Source organism: Arachis ipaensis, chromosome B8, assembly GCF_059453495.1.
Source record: "Arachis ipaensis isolate K30076 ecotype BB chromosome B8, ASM5945349v1, whole genome shotgun sequence".
NCBI lineage: Eukaryota > Viridiplantae > Streptophyta > Magnoliopsida > Fabales > Fabaceae > Arachis > Arachis ipaensis.
The window spans coordinates 1883881-1904164 of record NC_142443.1 but is presented as its reverse complement, the minus strand read 5'-3'; the positions used below and the strand labels follow the sequence as shown (position 1 = coordinate 1904164).

Sequence of the window (20284 nt, the reverse complement as noted above, 5' to 3'; positions counted from 1 at the left end):
ATTCGAATGAGGAATTATGCAATTGGTGAAAGATAATTCAGAATAATGCAACTGGTGGAAATTCAACATAGGATCGCACGAAAGCAACCACGTGCCTGTTTTTTTTCCAATTAGCACATTACGACAAATATTGTGAACTGAAGAAGACTCTTATTATTATGAAAATTCAAGTGTATAAGTGATAAAATAAACAACAGGTTTAGTCGGTAGTTTTGTTTTTGATACGGATTAAAAGGGTTTTGAAAATTCGTTGTTCTTGCTTGTTACAGAAACTATAATATAATAATGTACACATATCGAAGATTTTTCAATAACTTAGCTAGCTAAATGCTATGCTGGCGTGATAGACATGAAATAGTATATGTCATGTTCACTTGCTCTGTTTCTTTTTCATTATGCATTATCCTTTATCATACATTTTCACTACGCACCAAAGATGATGAACTTGTTCAAGGAAACGAAAGAGAATAGCACTCATTTTGTTAAATAGCCTTCACCAACGTGCATGCTTCATAGTAATTTTACGACATGGTGGAAAATATGTGATAATTGAGTTAGCATTCATTGGTACAAAAAATAAACGTATTCCTTACTCAATATTTGATTTCTTGCAAACATATGTAATGGCATCATTATTGTTACAATACAACAATTAACTAATAAACAATACTTGAAGAATGGGTTTTCTACACTTAATTAATTTCCATTGATATTTGCTTTCTTCATGCTCCAAGCACTCAATCTGGTGATCCTAACAGATGAAGTTCCATTATTGAAAGCATACAATTGGGCCTTCTCATTGATTGCCAAGGTGGGATAAACTCTAGATGTGATGCATGCCTTTCCTTCTCCTCCAAAACTCTCCACTACTGAGTGATCAATCTGTCAAATAAACCACACAAATTAACTAATCACACACAATCTTGAAAATAGTTTTATATATTTAGTAAGCCCTATGTCATAATTATCTTCACATGAATATAATAATTAAGATCAGTTAGATGAAAATTTAGTCAAATATATTAAATCATCTAGCAACTCTCACCTGTTATCTTTACATAAACACAATTTTATATGACTAACAACCTTGTATTAATTGCTTACCAAAGTTCTTAGTGAGAGGTTCTCGTGAAGAGGGTCCACATCAACAAAAGTCCCAAATGGGGTCATGTCATTCTCTTTATTGAGCGAAGACCTTTCAAAACATATTATTAATTAGCAAAAATTAGACAACAGAGAGTTCAAATCAAACATGTCAAGTTTGGTGAAAAGTTGAACAGAAAAGGATATCTATATCAAACTAACTAACCTGCTTTGATCACTACACATGAGCACCAAGTTCTTGTTTTGGTATCTAAATATTCTGAAGAACACTGCTGTGCTCTCTTGCAAATCTTTTGAAGCAAAAACTAGCAGACCAAAGGGTCCAATACCACCTTTTACTCCTGCCCCCTTCATACCACACAGAATCTGAGGATCTGCCCAATTCTTCAATACTTCTGCCTTTTGAAACCCCCTCACTTGGAATGAAATTTCAACATCAGCCTGCCATGCATTTTATAATGATTCAATATTAAATGAATTGACAAATTATAAGAACTGCCATATGGTTTTTATGCATTTTTTCTGACTTGACAAGTCTAACTAAATTAGTGAACCACTCAGATAAAGATGTCTAAAACGTCTTCTTTTAAAGATGTTTTATAGTAATTAAAATTTAACATATATAATCGATTAAATCATGTTATTTTTGTCAAAATTAGACTAGACAAATTGATTTAACCGAAAAAATGGTGAATCAAATCATGAACTGGTCTAAATTAATATTATCTTTTTTTATAAAAAATTACTACAATACCTTTATTATAAAAAATTATTAAAATACTCTTATATATATATATATATATTAATTTTAAAATTTAGGATTTTCAAAATTAATATATATAATAGAAGTATTTTAGTCATTTTCTATAATAGGGTATTGTCATTTTCTATAAAAAAATAATATTAATTTAGACCAATTTAAGATTTGATTCACTATTTTTCGGTTAAATCAATTTGTCTAGTCTAATTTTGATAAAAATAACACGATTTAATTGATTATATGTGTTAAATTTTAATTATTAAAAAATATCTTTATAAAAGGACGTTGTTAGCGTCTTTATCTAAATAACTCCCACTAAATTATTATCTAACGATTCTCAATTATCAATTTCACATGAAAAAGCTGCATATAAGTTTTAACTTACTATAAATAAAATCATAATTACCTGTACTGCAGTGATTCCATTAACTTGGAGGAGTTCACCACCTTTGAGCAATTTGGTGGGCCAGTTTACAGGGTTCACACGTAGACTTTCAATTTCTTGGACCGGCCATTGAATCAACTGTTTTCCGGATTTATGAAGCCAGATAGATCTTGGAATAGTCTGCAAATTAAATTAAATATAGTAATTAAATGCAACCAAGTTTACCCCACTACTTTGAATATACTATTTTGGTCAAACTCAATTTATGCAAGATATATAAACTTTATCATAAGAAATTGCACTTACATGAATTCCAGACCATCCTTTCTTGATATCATCGTTTTGACTTGAGGATTCGTTGACCCAACCAAACAACACCCTTCTGTTCTTCCCATCATCAATAATAGTTTTTGATGCATAATACTTACCATAATCATATCTTAACACAGGTTGACTATTATCCTCGAACCCATTATCCGGAGTAAAAACATCCTGGGAAGCATCATAAGTACCAATCAAATAGTAATCATGCTTCTTATCATCCAAACTAACCTTTAACACGTGCCTAACATGATCACCATCCACAGATGTATCAAGACCAACGTTAACTGGGCCATTATTGAGAACAGGAAAGAAATCAGGACACTCCCACATTCCAGTCCTTTGGGCTGAATGTAGAGGCTGTTTGGCTTCAACCCAGTTAACAAAATCTTTACTTTTGTACAAAATTGCCCTTCCCATAGTGTTTACTTTGTTTCCAATCAACACCCTCCAATACCCATCTTTTCCTTTCCATGCAGTAGTAGGATCCCTAAATGAGGTTGAATTTATCTTATTAGCAACAGTTGGTGCCATTAGTGGGTTTTTTTGTGACTTAATCCATTCCCTAAGAAATGGGTCAGACAAATTCTTAGGAAAGGCTAAGTTTTGGACTTGGTGGTTATTTGGGTCAATTCCAGTGTATAAAATGACAGGTTTGCCCCCAGGGAGCATTGTGGCTGATCCTGACCAGCATCCATTGATATCTGACGGCTGAGATGGGAAGATGGCAGCATCAAGTGGGATCCAATTCACAAGATCCTTTGATACAGAGTGGGCCCACACAATGTTGCCCCAAACAGAACCTTTGGGATTGTATTGATAGAATAGATGGTATAGTCCTTTGTATCTCATTGGTCCTGAAACAAAAAGCCATGCATATACAAACACATTTTCACCTTATTAAAAGACAAAACATCAACACCTTATCAATAATCATTGACACATCAAAATCAAATTTGATTTGTAGTAACATAAATGTCAAATCAATATATTATTTACATTAACATGTAAGAAGATTTTCAAGTGTATCGTGATATCGGTATATCAGTGATTTTTAATCGTTGATCTTAATTGTATATATTATATATATTTTTTATAATTAAGATTAACGGTTAAAAATAACTGAAACACCGGTATGACGATACACTTGAAAATTTTCCTAACATATATAAAGAAAATTTGAAATATTCTAAGAATACATAGCTATAGATCTAACATCAATATTCCTTATGCTTGAAATGTTTCTCATATAAAACCTATGCTCTATTAGCATATAGAACAAATATTTAAAGCTGAGAGCAGAACTAACCATTAGGGTCTGGAAGATGTCCATTTCAGCATATCATTTCAAATGACAGAGGAAAAAGCAACAAAAAACAAAGGGTTAATTAGTGATACAGAAAATGAAAGGAAGATTAATTAAGTTTCTTTGAAGGAACTAATATAGATATAATACCATTGATCCAATTCTTTGGAGGTTGAAAGTGATAAGCAGTTCTGTAAGGTTGATTGGAGGAACTATCATCAGAAGATTGATGAGTCTGAAGATTTCTGTAAACATGGTGGCTTGCTATGGCATTACCATAAATGAGAGAGAAAAGTGCCAACAACAAGATTATTGGAGACAAATCGGCCATGGTGAATGGATAATTGAAATGTGTGAAGCTTCTGTTATATGCTCTCTCTTTATATAGAGTGTCATGTGATGCTGCTTATTTTAATTGGAAATTTCCAAATTGGATTATGGAAACAACAACATTAGTCGCACTTGTCAAAAGTTAATTATTTTTTGAGAAAGAAAATTCAAAGATTATGTAATCTTAGACTCTTATTAGTTATATATATTATTATAAATAAAATTAATAATGTGTGGAAAGTCAACTATCAACTATTCAAGATTAACAATGAGTTCTACTCTATACACAGCTTTGGACACTAGTCAATAAAATACGATTATAATATTATATATTTTTCTCCCATCCTGATTTAATTTCCATGTGGTGCTGGTGGTTCGAAGCTTGCTCACGTTATTTCAATTATTTTATCATATTTTTACTACGTGTGTAATTTATAATTATGTTCACTTTTATTATATATATTTTTTTATATTTATAAAACATTATTTATCATTATATAAATGCAATGAAGACGTACGAAACATGCATTTTGTGAATCAGCTTATTATTAAGGATCAAATTAAAAGTATTATTATTCACATGTGATAACAAACACCTTAAGGATCAAATTAAAATGCAATGACATCATCAAGGAGGGTTTATCCGATCCCCATATTTCGTTGCATCATATTCATGTGATAACAAACATCTTGTAAATCAGCTTAATTAAGGATCAAATTAAAAGTATTATTATTCACATAAAATTAATATTAGTTAACATGTGAATATATAATTGATATGACCATTATAAGTTGGTTATGAAAAATTTGGAATATAAATTGTAAGTCGGCTATTAAAATTATAACGACAAAATTAGAATGTTATAATTTTTATACGTTATCACTATAATTCGATAACAGATAATTTTGGATTACGGACTTCTAATAAAAAAAAAAAAAAAATTCTTTGTTTAGAGATAAAAAATAAATTTACAAAATATTGACTTAAACATTAGAATGTCTTATGAATAAGAAGCTTGAAGCCGAGATAAAGAAATTCGGAGTAGACATCCAAAGAACGAGTTATATTTCAATAATCAAGCAAGAACAATAATTAAATATATTAAATTATTTAATAATCGAAAATCGTGTGCGGTTGCCGACCATAGATGAAACAGAGAAGAAAACTGAATTGGACTTATCATCAAAACGTGGCTCCTTCCTTATGGCCAGCTACCACATTGAATTAAAGGAGTATGAACACATGCATATGCATGCAATTTGAATAATATTACTAATAAGTCAAAGAGTACCTCATAATTATAACATATAATTTGACTTTGTAAAAAATTATATATATGAATAACCGTATTATATGTCGAATTGTTACTCAATTATTATAACTAACGAATTATAAACTTGACCAGATTCTTTTTTTTTTCAAGAATTAGGTTTAGCTTTAATTTAAGGTTATAATGATTCGGTTGCAACTATGGCATATGTGTATAGTATTATTTTTATAACTAATCTAGACACCATAACTCAGTTGCACAACAAGTTATAATTCAGCAAAATGGTCCCGACTTTATGTTATTCTTTAGATATACATTACTTTAATTTGATAACCATCAATATTTAACGTTTGAATAAAGCTCTATTCTACGTCTAAACAAAATATTTAACTAAATCTAATTAAGTTATTATAATAATTTTTTAAATTTTTCTCCGTTTTTTTCTTTGTTTTCTTCTCTTTCTCCTTCTCTTTCTCCTCTTTCTCATCTTTCTTCTTCTTCTAAATTTACGCAAATTCTTCTTCTTCCCTTTTTCTTCTCTTTCTTCTTTTTTTTTCTTCTCTTTTTTTTTCTTCTTTTTCGAAATTCACACAGATTTTTCTTTAATATTGCGTCTTTTTCTTTTTTCCTTTTTCCTTTTTGTTATCGTCATCACTAATAATACCAACATTTTACGAACATCTTTATTAGTTTTGATTTTTTCTGCCGTCATCATTAAATAATTTCGGTTCATTTCTTAATTTATTTCGTTTCATTTATGTGTTAATTGAGATTCACTTGATACTGCTGATAAGTATTGACCAAATTTTTTATTTCTTAAGTAATTTCAGTTTATTTCTTAGTTTAATTAAGATTCATTTAGATACAGAAATGAATTCGATGTGTCTTTGTTAATAATTGAATCTTTTTTTAGCTAAAAAGAATGAAATTATTTATTATTACTTTATTAAATTGTATTAGATTTCATTCAACTCCATTTAATTTGTCTTGAAAACCATTCTAACCACTGGGACAAATTATTCCTCGACAATACACCTGGATGGCAAATGAATCGAAAATATTATTAAAACAAAACCATTGTATAATATCAAATGAATCGAACATTTGTCTATTATATAAATTCGAATTCAAAAACACATGCGTTTAAAATGAACCGAAAATAATATCAAAGTAAAACTATTGTATAATACCAAATGAACTGAACATTTGTCTATTATATAAATTCTAGAAAAATCTGCGTCTAGAATGAACCGAAAATAATATCAAAATGAAACAATTGTATAATACTAAATAAACCGAACATTGTCTATTATATATATAAATTCAAATTCAATTTCAAATGTTGATTTTTATTAGCAAAATATTAGTATTATTGGTGATTACAATAACAAAAGAGAAGAAAAAGAGAAGTAAAAAAAATCTGTCTGTGCAAAGAAAAAGTTGCGTTATTGAAACTGTGTATAATACAAGCTAAACGATAAAAGTGATTTTTGTTAGGTTGAACTAATTTGGTTGAATTTAATTGCCTAAAACAATTAAATGGGAAACTAGACGGTTAACATTTTCATTTATAATTTAATAACTGAAAATAAATTCTAAATAAACAACAAAGTGCATATATAAAAAAATGCGTATTTTTTTTTATCAAAATATATTTCATCACATACAAACTTTATTAGTCTACTTTAAATGTTAAAATATTTTCTGTAAGTATTCACTCATAATACTTTTAAAGATATGAAATATGAACGAATTTACATTATATATTATAGAGACAAGCACTTTATTAAAATTTAAAAATTTATTGAATAGTATATAAATATAATATTTATTTATTTTTATTGATTATTAAATTTTATTAATTTATATTAAATTATTATAAAATTTTATATATATTTTGTCACCACCGATCCATCACGAATTCAAAGTATATCTCTTCCAAAAAACCTGCGACCATAGACAGCTTGCCAACATCATCAGACTAGACCTCAACAACCTATTTCATCTCAAGATCAGAACAGTGTTTTGTTCTACATACGATGGACTTTTCAGCATAATTATGATGGACTTTTCAGCAACAACATTTAATTTTAGTCATTGGCTGATGAAGAAAAATCCGGTGAATACAATTAGCTACCTTAGCTTCCAACTCAGAATATATCTATCGATCGATCTTGTGCTTATCTATATATTTGTATGCAGATATATCCATGTTTATCCAATTATCCATTTACAATAAGGATATTATATATTGAAACTTTCTCGTGAGAACAGAATCCAAAAAGGTTACAATACTTCTAGATTTAACTTACTTTATAGTGATAGTGATATTGAATTTTATTAACAGATTTGTGTGTACATTATTTTACATCCATTTATCAAATATTTGAAGGTGTTACATTCGATGGGTTTTATTTGCTTTTCGTCACGTTATTTAGGAGCATAATCTACTTTTTTGGTATGAAATAATACCTAAAATTATACTATAATATATATACTATGAAAGCTATTTAATTACGTTACTTCTTTTGCATTATTTGCATGACTTTGTGTGGTGCATGCCATATTACTTTGATTTTCTCTTCTTCTTTTTTTTTTTTTAATTGTTATTAAACTTTCTTTTTCTTCGGTCAAAAAGTTAAAAAGAGATCAAATCCATGGAGGATGTGATTTTCCTTCCAAGTTGGCATGATTTATTTACCAAACATATATCCTTCAATTCATGAATATTGGGATGTTTGCCCTTTAAAATTTCTTATTTTTACATTATTAATTTCTATGTTTGTAGCATATATATTATTATTTCATCATTAGTCTATAGAAATATAAAATATATAAAATATAAAATCGTAACAAAATTTAAATCGTAAATTGGTCCAATTTAATAGAAATGTAGTAAAATTAGTTAACTCTTTTAAAATTATAATATCAAAAATTTTAAGAATTAATTTGAAATTCTAGATACTATCATAAATTCACAATATTTATTCCATTCTATAAAATTTATGAAATTAATCTACTCCATAACTTTGTCTCTATTTTTTAGGGAAATTTTGATAATAACATAATTAGCATTTCACATTGTGACATTTTTATTAAAAATATTATTTATACACAAAAATCAACTACTAAAATTAGTTGTTATATATTTATATATAAATATATATACAGTTTAATTTAAATTTAATATATATATTATATTATGATATATATTTTATTTTAATAATAAATAATTTTAAAGATTAATTTTAACATACATGACATAATTATATTTTAATCTATATAAAACTTCATTTTCTTCCCAATATATATCCCTCTAGCGTATATAAAGCATATGAACGATATAAAGTCAACAGACACTATGATTTAATTTGACTCCAGATTATTAAATTAAAGAAATCTTAAAAGCGTGGGATATTTATTTAAGAACTAAATTTTTTAACATGAAAAAGAAGTAGGCAACCCATCCAAAAAATATGAAGAAGTTTAAGGCAAAATAAGGGGATTTATTTGTCTGGTTGCTCATTCTTTAATTTTTTACATATAGACAAAAGGGATTGATGGATCTCAGTGTCTCAATTCTAACCACCGAATATTTGTATTTTTTATTTTTATTTAAAAATTTTGTAAAAAGATAATAACAAGTACAATATAATATTTTTTATTTTCACTTTATATTTTCACATTTTTTCTCATAAATTCTGAAAAATATTAAAAAACCAAACACACATTTAACTTCTTCCACTTTGATCATTATCTTAAAAGAAAAAATTATTAATGTCTAAGACCGGAAGTGAAGTCAACTCATAAACTAGTTCGAACTCGACTAATTAATAGCTCGATAAACTAAAATTGTTAGCTAGTGAACCGAGCTTGAATTTAAAATTGAACTTATAAATTAAATTAGTTGAGTTTGAACTTGAATAAACTCAACTCATTAGTTCATAAACCGACTCAATTATATATATAATATTAAAAATATAGATTAAATACATATAGCATATACGTAATAATAATTTGATATATATACATACATATAAAATAATAATATATAATTTTACATATATATTAATATTTTTAATTATTTAAAAATTTATAGACATTTTTTATATATAATTTTGATGTAAGATGTAAATAAAAAATTTATAATTAATAGATAAATAATATATAAAATTAATTTTTTAATATTTTTAAATATATAAATTATAATTTATTGATATAAAATTATAGATTATATTTTTATTATTTGAGCCAACTCATGAGTTTTCGTTAAACCAAATTTAAATTTACAAAATAGACTCAATTATTAATGAGACGAGTCATAAACTAAATTTAATTTTCGTGAGTCGAGTTCATGAAGCCTACTACTATCTAGTACAAATAATGAGAAATTAAAAAGTATAGATAACTTTCGATTCTATGTCTGTCTTATATCTGGTAATAACACTTCCCACGTTTAATTGCCCACTTGCTATTAAAAGTCATCCTTCAAACTGGGAAAATAGCCATATAAATCATATAGCACTTTAATTTGATGATGAGATCAGAGATTTATATATACCATGGACTTTATATTAATTGTTTAGTTGAATTTCCAATTGTTTAATTAATTTCATCACGCAACATACATGGTTCTTGAGTAGACTCTTCAAAACCATCCATAACAGCCACCCATCAAACATGCATATACTTTTATATCAATATTTGAAAAAAAATAAAAAATCAGTCTACTCAGTTTGAATATATTTTATTTAATATTTATTAATTAATTATTATTAAGATAATTATATAATTTTATATATAATAAATATACAATTACAGATATTATTAATATTATATTTTATATATATATATATATATATATATATATATATATATATATATAATAATTTTAGATATTAATATTTTTCTGGCATTATCGTTTTTATATTTTTTTCAAAAACAACTGATGCATCAGGGGCATTATTATTAGTGAATTACTGAATTTGTTAGTATTACAATGCGAATTAAACCAGGGGAATTATTAATTAATGGAAAACTAGGAGTGTTTGTGTGGGGATTAATGTTAATTTGCAAATTAAATGGCATTTGCCGTTATTTTAAGTTTGATTATTATTGCACTTTGTAAGACCGGTGATTAACATTATTTTAACAGAAAAGGCATTTTCATTTATAGAAATTAAATAGTCAGATGATATTTACAAATTGGATTCTCTAATTTTGACTAGTTGACCAGTAGTTAATTACACATTGAACTTGTATGTCCATGGAATACAATAACTCAATAAGCTTACTCCTCTACAAGACCATTCAAATCAGAAATATTCTGATTTCGTTAGAATAATGTAATTCTTTTCCCATTTTAAGGTAGAATTTTATTAATTAATTTAAAATATTATTTATACATCAAAATCAACTATTAAAATAAATTATTATATATTTATAAATAAATACATGTATTATTTAACTCATTTTTAATACATATTTTAAATTTCAATAAATACTTTACTAAACCAAACCCTAAGTATCCGAATCTTTACAAGTATTGATTCTTATTTGGCTTGTAAATTGCTACAGGTAGAAAGTTTTTTATCCTCTTAAAAATCAACTTAGTAGGTACGGTTGAACATTGTGCAAAGAAAGTGAATAAAAGAAGATCTCTTCTATCATGTCTACTATCTACTCTTTCACTAAATTAAATTATACAAACTCCTTAATAAAAATTTGTATCCAATTTATTTTTTAAAAATAAATTAGTAAAGTATTTATCTTTTAAAAATAGTTTATAAATGTTAGGTCTTTAAAAATTGTAATATCTATAGTTAATAAATTAAATTAAAAATCATTTTTAAATAAATACAAACAACAAATGTATTTAGTACATAATAACGAGTTTATACAGAGAAAAATTGTCTATATGCATAATTAACTCAAAAATATAATTTTTTACACAAATAATAGATATTTAAATAATAATGATAATAAATACTTTTTAATAAAATTTTAATTCACAATAATTTTGATGATAATGTAAAAAAATGATTGTATAATTAGTGTTTTTTTTTTACTTTTGTATAGTTAGTGTTTAGTATTTTATTTTGTATAATATGGTAGATGAAAATAAAAAACAAATATAAAATATGTGTCATATATACTTTGTTGCTGTTTCCTATTTATGCTACGCCTACTAGAACTTCCTCTTTCTTCATTGGGATCTAGAACTTGTTGTTAGGGATGTTCATAGAAATGGATTCTCTCAAAATGTTAAATTCAAAGACATTAGCAAATGATAGAAAAAAAAAGTGTTAATAGAGTTGAAAGAAAACTATTAAGAGTGTTAATAGGATCAAGAGCTTGTATTGAATCAACAACCATAGCACAAGGAAAAAGAAGCTGAGCTTTCTTCAATATGTCCTGAAAAATTAAATTAAGATAAAAAAAACTAAATTAAGATAAAAAAGCATACAAGTATTTAGACTTCACCATGCAGTTCTCGCAAGTTAAGGCTATTATATAAAATAATCGCTTAATAGAACCCAGACAATAACTTCAATAAAAATTCATGTATAAAACAGAAAATAATATAACAAAAAGAATGCTAGCAAGAAAACTAATCAAAAGAAATCCAGATTTTTACCTCAATATCAGTACTTAAATATAAATATAAATCTAATTTAATCCTAAGGCATTCTGTTCTGTTACCAATTTGCTCAAGGCTCTGTCACATGATAAAAAATAAAATAAATGCAACCAAATTAGAGAAGGTTAACTGACTCTAAACACAAAGTACAATTACAAATCAAATGTTAAACTTCATTACCTAATTCGAATTATTGTAAATGTGTAATTCAAATTACATAAAAACGTATATTTGGTTAATTCATGTCTCCATTTTTCTTTTAGCTGAATTATAAAATTTTGCTGTGCCAATTGGCTTATATATAATTTGTTCTAGTTATTCTATTATATAAAATTTATAAAATTAATCTACTCCATAACTTTTTCTCTATTTTGTAGGAAAATGTTGATATATAATAACATAATTAGCATTTCATATTGCGACATTTTTATTAAAAATATTATTTATACATAAAAATAATCATTAAATTTAATTATTATATATTTATATTAATAATAACTAATTTTAATAACTGATTTTAACTTATATAACACTTCATTTTCTTCCCAATATATATCCCTCTAATGTATATAAAACATATGAATGATATAAAGTCAACATTCGCTATGATTTAATTTGATTCAAGATTATTAAATTAAAGAAATCTTAAAAGCGTGGGATATTTATTTAAGAATTAAAAATGTTAACATGAAAAAGAAGTAGGCAACCCATCCAAAAAATGTGAACAAGTTTAAGGCAAAATAAGGGGATTTATTTGTCTGGTTGCTCATTCTTTAATTTTTACACATAGACAAAAGTGATTGATTGATCTCAGTGTCTCAATTCTAACCACCGAATATATGTATTTTTTATTTTTTTATTTTTATTTAAAAAATTTGTAAAAAGATAATAACAAGTACAAAATAATATTTTCTATTTTCATTTTTTTCTCATAAATTCTGAAAAATATTAAAAAACCAAACACACCTTTAATTTCTTCAACTTTGATCATTACCTAAAAAGAAAAAATTATTATTCTCTAACTGAAAGTGAATCATGAATCGGTTCGAATTCGACTAATTAATAACTTAATAAACTGAATTTATGAGCTAGTGAGCCAAGATTGAACTTAAAAGTGAATTCATAAATTAAATGGGTTGAGTTTAAATTTGGATAAGCTCAACTTATCATTAGTTCATAAACTGACTCAATTATATATATATAATTTTAATATAAGATACAAATAAAAAAATTATAATTAATAGATAGATAATATATAAAATTATAGATTATGTTCTTATTATTTGAACCAACTCGAGAGTTTTCGTTGAGCCAAATTTAATTATCGTTTTTATATTTTTTTCAAAAACAACTTATGCATGAGGGGCATTATTATTGCCAAGAAACAATAACTCAAATGACATAGTCTCCCCATACTCAATTAAGAGGTTGCGAGTTCGAGTTTTCATATCTTCGGTAAAAAAAAATGAGGGGCATTATTATTAGTGAATGACAGAATGTGTTAGTATTATAATGCGAATTAAACTAGGGGGATTATTAATTAATGGAAAACTAGGAGTGTTTGTTGGAGATAGATGTTAAAGCAGTTGGTTGACAAAACAGAAAGCTGGAGAAAGTGTACGTAGTAATTAATTGATCATGTTTATGTGGGGATTAATGTTAATTTGCAAATTAAATGGCATTTGCGCTATTTTAAGTTTGATTATTGCACTTTGTAAGACCGGTGATTAACATTATTTTAACAGAAAACGCATTTTCATTTATAAAAATTAAATAGTCAGATGATATTAACAAATTGGATTCTCTAATTTTGACTAGTTGACCAGTAGTTAATTATACATTATTGAACTTGTATGTCCATGGAATACAATAACTCAATAAGCTTACTCCTCTACACTCAAGATTGAACTCTTGACTTTTCGGATCTAGAACTCTAATATCATGTCATGATACCACTCATTTCAAAAATTTCAGCTGATGAAAAAAGATAACACTAATAGTTATATTTCTAATATTTCCTAAATTTTCATTATATATATTGTATAAATATTTCATTGGTTTCTCATACTTTTTCTTTTGTTAAATAGTTCGAGTTGTCATGTTGCATGACAATAATGTCTAGGAATATAATTAAAATCATTGTCAAAGAAAATATATTTGAAATATTAGAAGTATTATTAAAACTAAACCAAATGTCATACGTACAAATATTAAAGATAAAAATATGCTTATTATTAAGTATATTTGTTGTTATATATAAATTTTTTTCAAACACATTAATTATCTTTATTAATACTCGTTATTTATTAATATTATTTTAAATAAAAAATACATATGATAATATGTTAAGGGTTACAATATGTTACGACTAAACTGCGGTATAACAAAAAGGAGAGATTTTTCAAAATCAGAATGACTTAGATAAAGGACACGCAATGTAAATATTTAAAAAAAAAACGAGAGTCGCTACCAATTTTGCTAAAGAAAAAAAAAACTTTTAACTTTATAAAAATAAATCTTTTATAAAATTTAAATTCAAGAGTCTAATTAAGTATAAAAGAATTAAAACTTAATTTCACTACACATCTAATACATCCATCGTAAAATGATTATCTAAAGTAAAGTAAGCAAATCAATATAATTTAAATAATATTTATTTTTTCTCAAATTAAATAAAAAATGTATATACAAAAGGATTAAAATTAAAGAAAAATTATTCACAATTAAATAACAACAATAATAATAACAATGAAAATAATACCAATTATAATAACAATATGCGGTGGTAGTTATAGAATAATGATGATGATGAAAAAGAATTAATAAAATTGAGCGTCCATCGTCTTCATCGTCCGTCGTCCTTGGTCTGCGCTGCACTGCTTTGCGCTGGTCGTGCGTCTACTCTACTCTGCTTTCCACTGGTGGTGTGTCGCTTCCGTCGCGTTCCGTCGTCGTGGATCGCTACGCCGCTACTCGCGTCACCACACCTCGCCACACCTCGCCTTGCTGCCTGAAGTCGATCTGCCAAAACAGGTAACAGGTTAATTTTTTCTTTTGTTTTTTCAAAGTTAATGAAACAGGTTTAAACAAATGATAATTTTTCTAATTTCTGAATTGATTTGATATACCTATTTGTTTAATTGAATTCTGAATTCTTTTGATACAATAGTTTGGGTTTACAATATGAATATATATATAAGGGTTTTGTGAATTGATGAATTGACATATGAATTGGTTTTGTTGATTATGAATTTACTTTATTGTTGATGGTTGTTGCTGTGATGAATACCATGCTTCTTCTAACCACTGGTTCTGTTCTTGTCGAGGCTTTGCCTCATGATTTCTTTCGGGGTGGAGGTCGAGATGGAGAAAGCTTAAACTATCTTGGTCGCTTATTGATGAAGTTAAGATCAGAGTTTCTTGGCGAGTCGTCATCATCGTGCGAACAATTGAAATTTTTAACAGTGCGTTTTATGTCTTCCTATTTCTGAAACAATTTATCTCTGTTCTTCATCTTTTGTTTTTTGGTATACAAGTGACGTCTTCTAAACTCGAACTGGCTTTACATGTATTTTGTTTGCAGTGATGCTAAAATTAGCTATATCTATATTGTAACTTAAGCTCAACTGCTTTGCCCATGTTGTAGTATATGTCATGGATGTTTAGGATAATGAGTTGTATAATGAGTTGTGGTTTTGGCATGTTCATCTTTTAATTCATTTATCAATATGATGTGTCAAATTTGTGTGAACCTTTTTATTTTTTTCCTCTTCTTTCTTTGGGCAGCTTGTCTGATCAATGAACATGATCAAATTGATCTATTTTGAGGGTTTGGGTGAGGCTGATTGGACATTACTGCAACTTTAGTTAGAGTCTATGTAGTTATTTTGTTGACATCCTAGTTGATAATGAACTTGTCCAAGAAAGTATCCCAAACGACGATGTCAGCTCCCTGATGATATAACCCATGATTTTAAGGTCGTGGGAGAAGAGTCCCAAGGTCTTAATGACCTTTCTTTAGCAGGCTTATCCATACATGATGATATTGAAGGCTTGATGTTTCATTCTTCTAAAGGAAGTAGATATATATTCAATGAGCAGGAAGAATTATCTCAGCAGCACATTAATGGCAATAACTTCTTAAATGACATCTTTGCTGAGAATGCAATCGTGGATGATACTAATTTGAACCCTTTGGAGTTCTTAGCTTCTATGTTCTCTGGTTTTGCTGCAGAAAGCCTTGTGATAGTGACATTGGTTTCAATTCGGACATTGGTTCAGACTTTGATTGAAGTTTTTGGTGGAAAGAGCTAACTTGTTGGGACACCTGATGAACTCAAGTCTGCTCTTTTAGAATTAGTTGTTATTAATGTTATTATTGATCCTTATGCCGGTTCAGAGAGTGGGAGGCTGCAATACAAGAATTGATTTTTAGATTTTATGTATTATACTGAAACTATGCTTTCTATTGTTTTCATTTTTAGATTTCAAATTACATAGCCTTGTGATTTTCTATAATATACTATGATATGATAAAGACACAAACTATATTTCATGAATCTACACAAATATAAAATGTTACATGATCATAATAAATACTTGAATGATGGAAATTGAATTTTATATATACTTTTTACTATTATTTTTGTTTCATTTTATTCATTACTTTTTTTATATGTTGTATTTTGAAAGTCAAAAAAATAAAAAGAAATTATTTTTGGTACAATTTGTTTATAAATAAGCAAAAGAATGATAGTGACAAAATAAAAGGGATTATAGGAATATCTTTTATGTCGTAGAATCATTGAATAAGGATTATAGTAATATCTTTTATTGAATATTTATAGTTTTATCGAATTTTCAATTAGGTTCTTATACTTTTTTTTTTCCAATTAGGTCCCTAAAGGTATACAGGTAATTTCACAATTTACTAACATTTTTTTGACGTTTAACGTTAACAGGGATTAAATTGAAAAAAGAAAAAAGATGTATAGGAACCTAATTAAAAAAAATATATAAAAATCTAATTAAAAATTTGGTAAAATTATAGGAACCTGCAGAATAATTAAATCATAAATAAACAGATAAACGAAAGATAATTAAATTTTAGTTTGATGGTTGGGATTTGAGGTTTTTTTCGCTCGGAACTTTATAGTAGGAGTGGGGTGCTAGCATTTCCATTCCCATGGTAAGACATCTCTCCATCTCTACTATTGGTTAGATCCTTTCTTAATAATTTAACATAAATAATCTTACGGTAAAAAAAAATATAAGAAGTGATATCAAAATCGATCAAATTATTAAAAAATTATAAATTTATTTTATTTGAATTTAAATCTTAATTTAAACCTGTAAAATTAAATTTAAATATTTGTTATTTTTAGATTGTATAGCACATATTAATAAAAGTAAAAGAGTATATAAAAGAGTATATAAAGAATACAAAAAAAATATACAAAGTATATAAAGATAAAAAAATATGTTGCATTTTTTTATATATGTGTATATCATTTTTTTTGTTTGGTCTCGATTTTAAATATTGGAGCAATAGTGATGTTAATTCATTTTAATATGTATTTTATATTTGTATATAAATAAATTATTTTTTTATTTGTATATAAATACATGTGTTGTTTAATTCATTTTTAATATATATTTTATATTTCAATATATATTTTATACTAGTGATTGATTTTAATATACACTTAATATAATTGTAATTAGTTATTTATTATTATTATTATTATTTTCTGTAGAAGCAGCTTGTATTAATTAAATATTGGAAAAAAATATGAGATTTTTATTTAGTAATTTTGAATGGACACTTAATATGGGCAAACATATTTTATTTTGACCCACAGTGAAATGGGCCTTTTAATTCATGATAGTACCACCAACAAACCCACAAAAAATTTATAACAAAAACACCCACAAAAAACTATTCATGGATTAAGCCCAATTCAGGTCCAAAAAGATAGTCCCGGCTAGTTACTCACTTTTTGTTTCGATACAACAGCTAGTTACTCACTTACTTTTATACGGGAAATATTAATATTAATAGATAGAGAAAGTATAGAGAACTAATAAAATATTTGTACAATGTGTATTATTATTTGTACACATTTAATTTATATAATCTATTTTATATATTATATAAATATTCCATTGAGTTGTTAGCAGGACTCTAATGGATACTGCTCAATTCCGCTACTTCAATACCCTTTATAATAGATAGTATTATTTTGATACAACTAACACGTATTTTCTTTTGTTTTGTTAATATAAATGAGATGTCAATTAGCGTTATACATAGCCACGAAACATAACCGTTGATGATGGGTCATATTCATGCATATCTTAAACAGAATTCAGAATTATATAGCAGCTAATTAGGGCACTAAAAATTATATACAAAGTATTTTGATGGTGACAATCATCCATTTAATGAGTGTACGATATTATTTCGTCGATTTTTAGTAAATCGATGGTGGTTTGATATAGGGGTGTATATGGGTCGAATCACATCGGGTTTGGCTTAATTTAGATCCGACCTGAAATATAGACCGGGCCTAATTTTTAGACTCTAACTCGATTTTAGATCCGATGAAACTTACGCACCTTCAGATTGGGTGAAAACCGGGTCTTTAGCCTGTAAAAATCACCTAATCTTCAACCATTATTTCACAATTTACACAGTAAAATTTACTTAAAAAAATATAACAAGAACCAACCCTTCTCTAAAATTAAAATATAACCATAATCAGTGCTAATATTATCTAATAACACCAAATATTTAAATTAATACAAATAACACAATATTATCAGTTAGTCTAAAGTCTTATGCATTTTAAACATAAAACATTAACTTATAATCTTATAATGACTAATAACACAAAATATTAAGGTTTACAATATTTAAATTCCACATAAGAGTAGTCATCATCCATCACTAATAACACAAAATATTAATTGTGTATGATGACCGGGCCACTGGACCGAGTTCGGGTGACCCGAGCTATGGCCCGGATCCGACCCAAAATAATTACTGGATCCATTTTTAAGACCCCTTACCCTACCTTAGACCCGATGAAATCACACTAAATTAGCTCATAAAGTGTTCGAGGCCGGGCCGAGTCTTCGGGCGGGGTCGGACCATGTTCACCCCTAATTCGATATCTAGTGGTCTGGGAGCGAAACATACTCCTCTCTGCAGGTACCAATTTTCTAAAAGTGTATCAAAGTGTTTCTGATTAGACGGGTATTGGGAATAAAGACAAATTAAAATTTATAAACAGTAAGACAAACGGAAAGGTAAAGTTTTCGAAAAGAAAATGTACTAGAAACATGAATATCTGCGTTGAAATTGAAAGAAAGCAGTAAAATGCCTTCGACGGGCTCAAAGGGCTTCGGCATGAAAATCTAAAATGCAGAAATGTAAATTGGACAATGAAGATAAAGGATACTTAAACATAAATTTGCTTGAAAAAATAAAGTTTACAAAGGATACTTAAACATAAATTTGCTTGAAAAAATAAAGTTTACAAGAAGATAAATTGAAAGAAAGAAAACATGGAAGGAACCCTACAGAAAAGTTACTCGATTGCAGACTCAGGAATTCTTTGGGATGTGAGTGTGCTTGAGCGTTTTTCTGAGTTAAAGTTCTAACATTTATTCCCTAAAACTTTTTAGTATTTATAATATACTTTTGGTAACTGACAACTAATTACAATTAATTACAAAATCACAATCTTGAATGCATACTCCTTGATAACCGTTCTCGCCTTTTGGGTGTACACATTTCCCATAATTTCCTCGCGTGATGAAAGCCTCTAACTCCTCTACTACCATAACTGTTCGATCTACTTATTCGAACATCTTATTCGATTACCTGTCTCAAAAATCTTGTTCGATTTGGCCTATCCAATTTAATAAAGTAAATGTAATCGAATCTGCGTCGATTACCTTCAGCCCACGCTTAAACTTTTGGGATGAGTGATTTTATGACATGATTTTAGAGTTCTAAATCCAAAAGGTTAAGAGTTCGATCTTTGGTAAACCCCAAAATTAGCTTAAAGTTTTATGACATGAGATGTTTATTATCCTTGGGTGATGTTCATTTTGTAACTCATATAGCCCATTATAACCTAGCAGGACTCATTTAAAAAAT

General features: G+C 27.1%; 1 protein-coding gene and 1 long non-coding RNA gene across 3 annotated transcripts; one reads left to right on the top strand and one right to left on the bottom strand.

Annotated features, from left to right (window-relative positions):
- Positions 1 to 525: 525 nt before the first annotated feature.
- LOC107614361 (beta-fructofuranosidase, cell wall isozyme) lies at positions 526 to 4255 on the bottom strand. 2 transcript variants are annotated; one of them, XM_088497530.1, is made up of 6 exons: positions 4027 to 4255; positions 2556 to 3427; positions 2271 to 2429; positions 1310 to 1545; positions 1105 to 1195; positions 526 to 882 (listed from the first exon to the last, which is right to left on the bottom strand). In XM_088497530.1, exons 1-6 carry the CDS (start codon positions 4205 to 4207, stop codon positions 697 to 699), a joined length of 1725 nt encoding a protein of 574 aa, XP_088353656.1. In that variant the 5' UTR covers positions 4208 to 4255; the 3' UTR covers positions 526 to 696. The 2 variants fall into 2 exon arrangements, with proteins under 2 accessions (XP_088353656.1, XP_088353657.1); XM_088497531.1 differs by lacking the exon at positions 4027 to 4255 and adding an exon at positions 3880 to 4013.
- A 10719-nt stretch (positions 4256 to 14974) lies between these two features.
- On the top strand, positions 14975 to 16635 carry LOC107614222 (uncharacterized). Its single transcript, XR_015896041.1, has 3 exons — positions 14975 to 15150; positions 15444 to 15581; positions 15904 to 16635. It is a non-coding gene; the product is annotated as an uncharacterized LOC107614222 (long non-coding RNA).
- Positions 16636 to 20284: the final 3649 nt, after the last annotated feature.

Excerpts from the sequence above, each read along its gene's own strand:
- LOC107614361 (XM_088497530.1), bottom strand. The coding sequence starts at position 4,207 with ATGGCCGATTTGTCTCCAATAATCTTGTTGTTGGCACTTTTCTCTCTC. Across the intron at positions 2,430-2,555 it reads AAGGATGGTCTGGAATTCAT|ACTATTCCAAGATCTATCTG; the intron begins GTAAGTGCAATT and ends TTTAATTTGCAG. Across the intron at positions 1,196-1,309 it reads ATGTGTAGTGATCAAAGCAG|GTCTTCGCTCAATAAAGAGA; the intron begins GTTAGTTAGTTT and ends ATGTTTTGAAAG.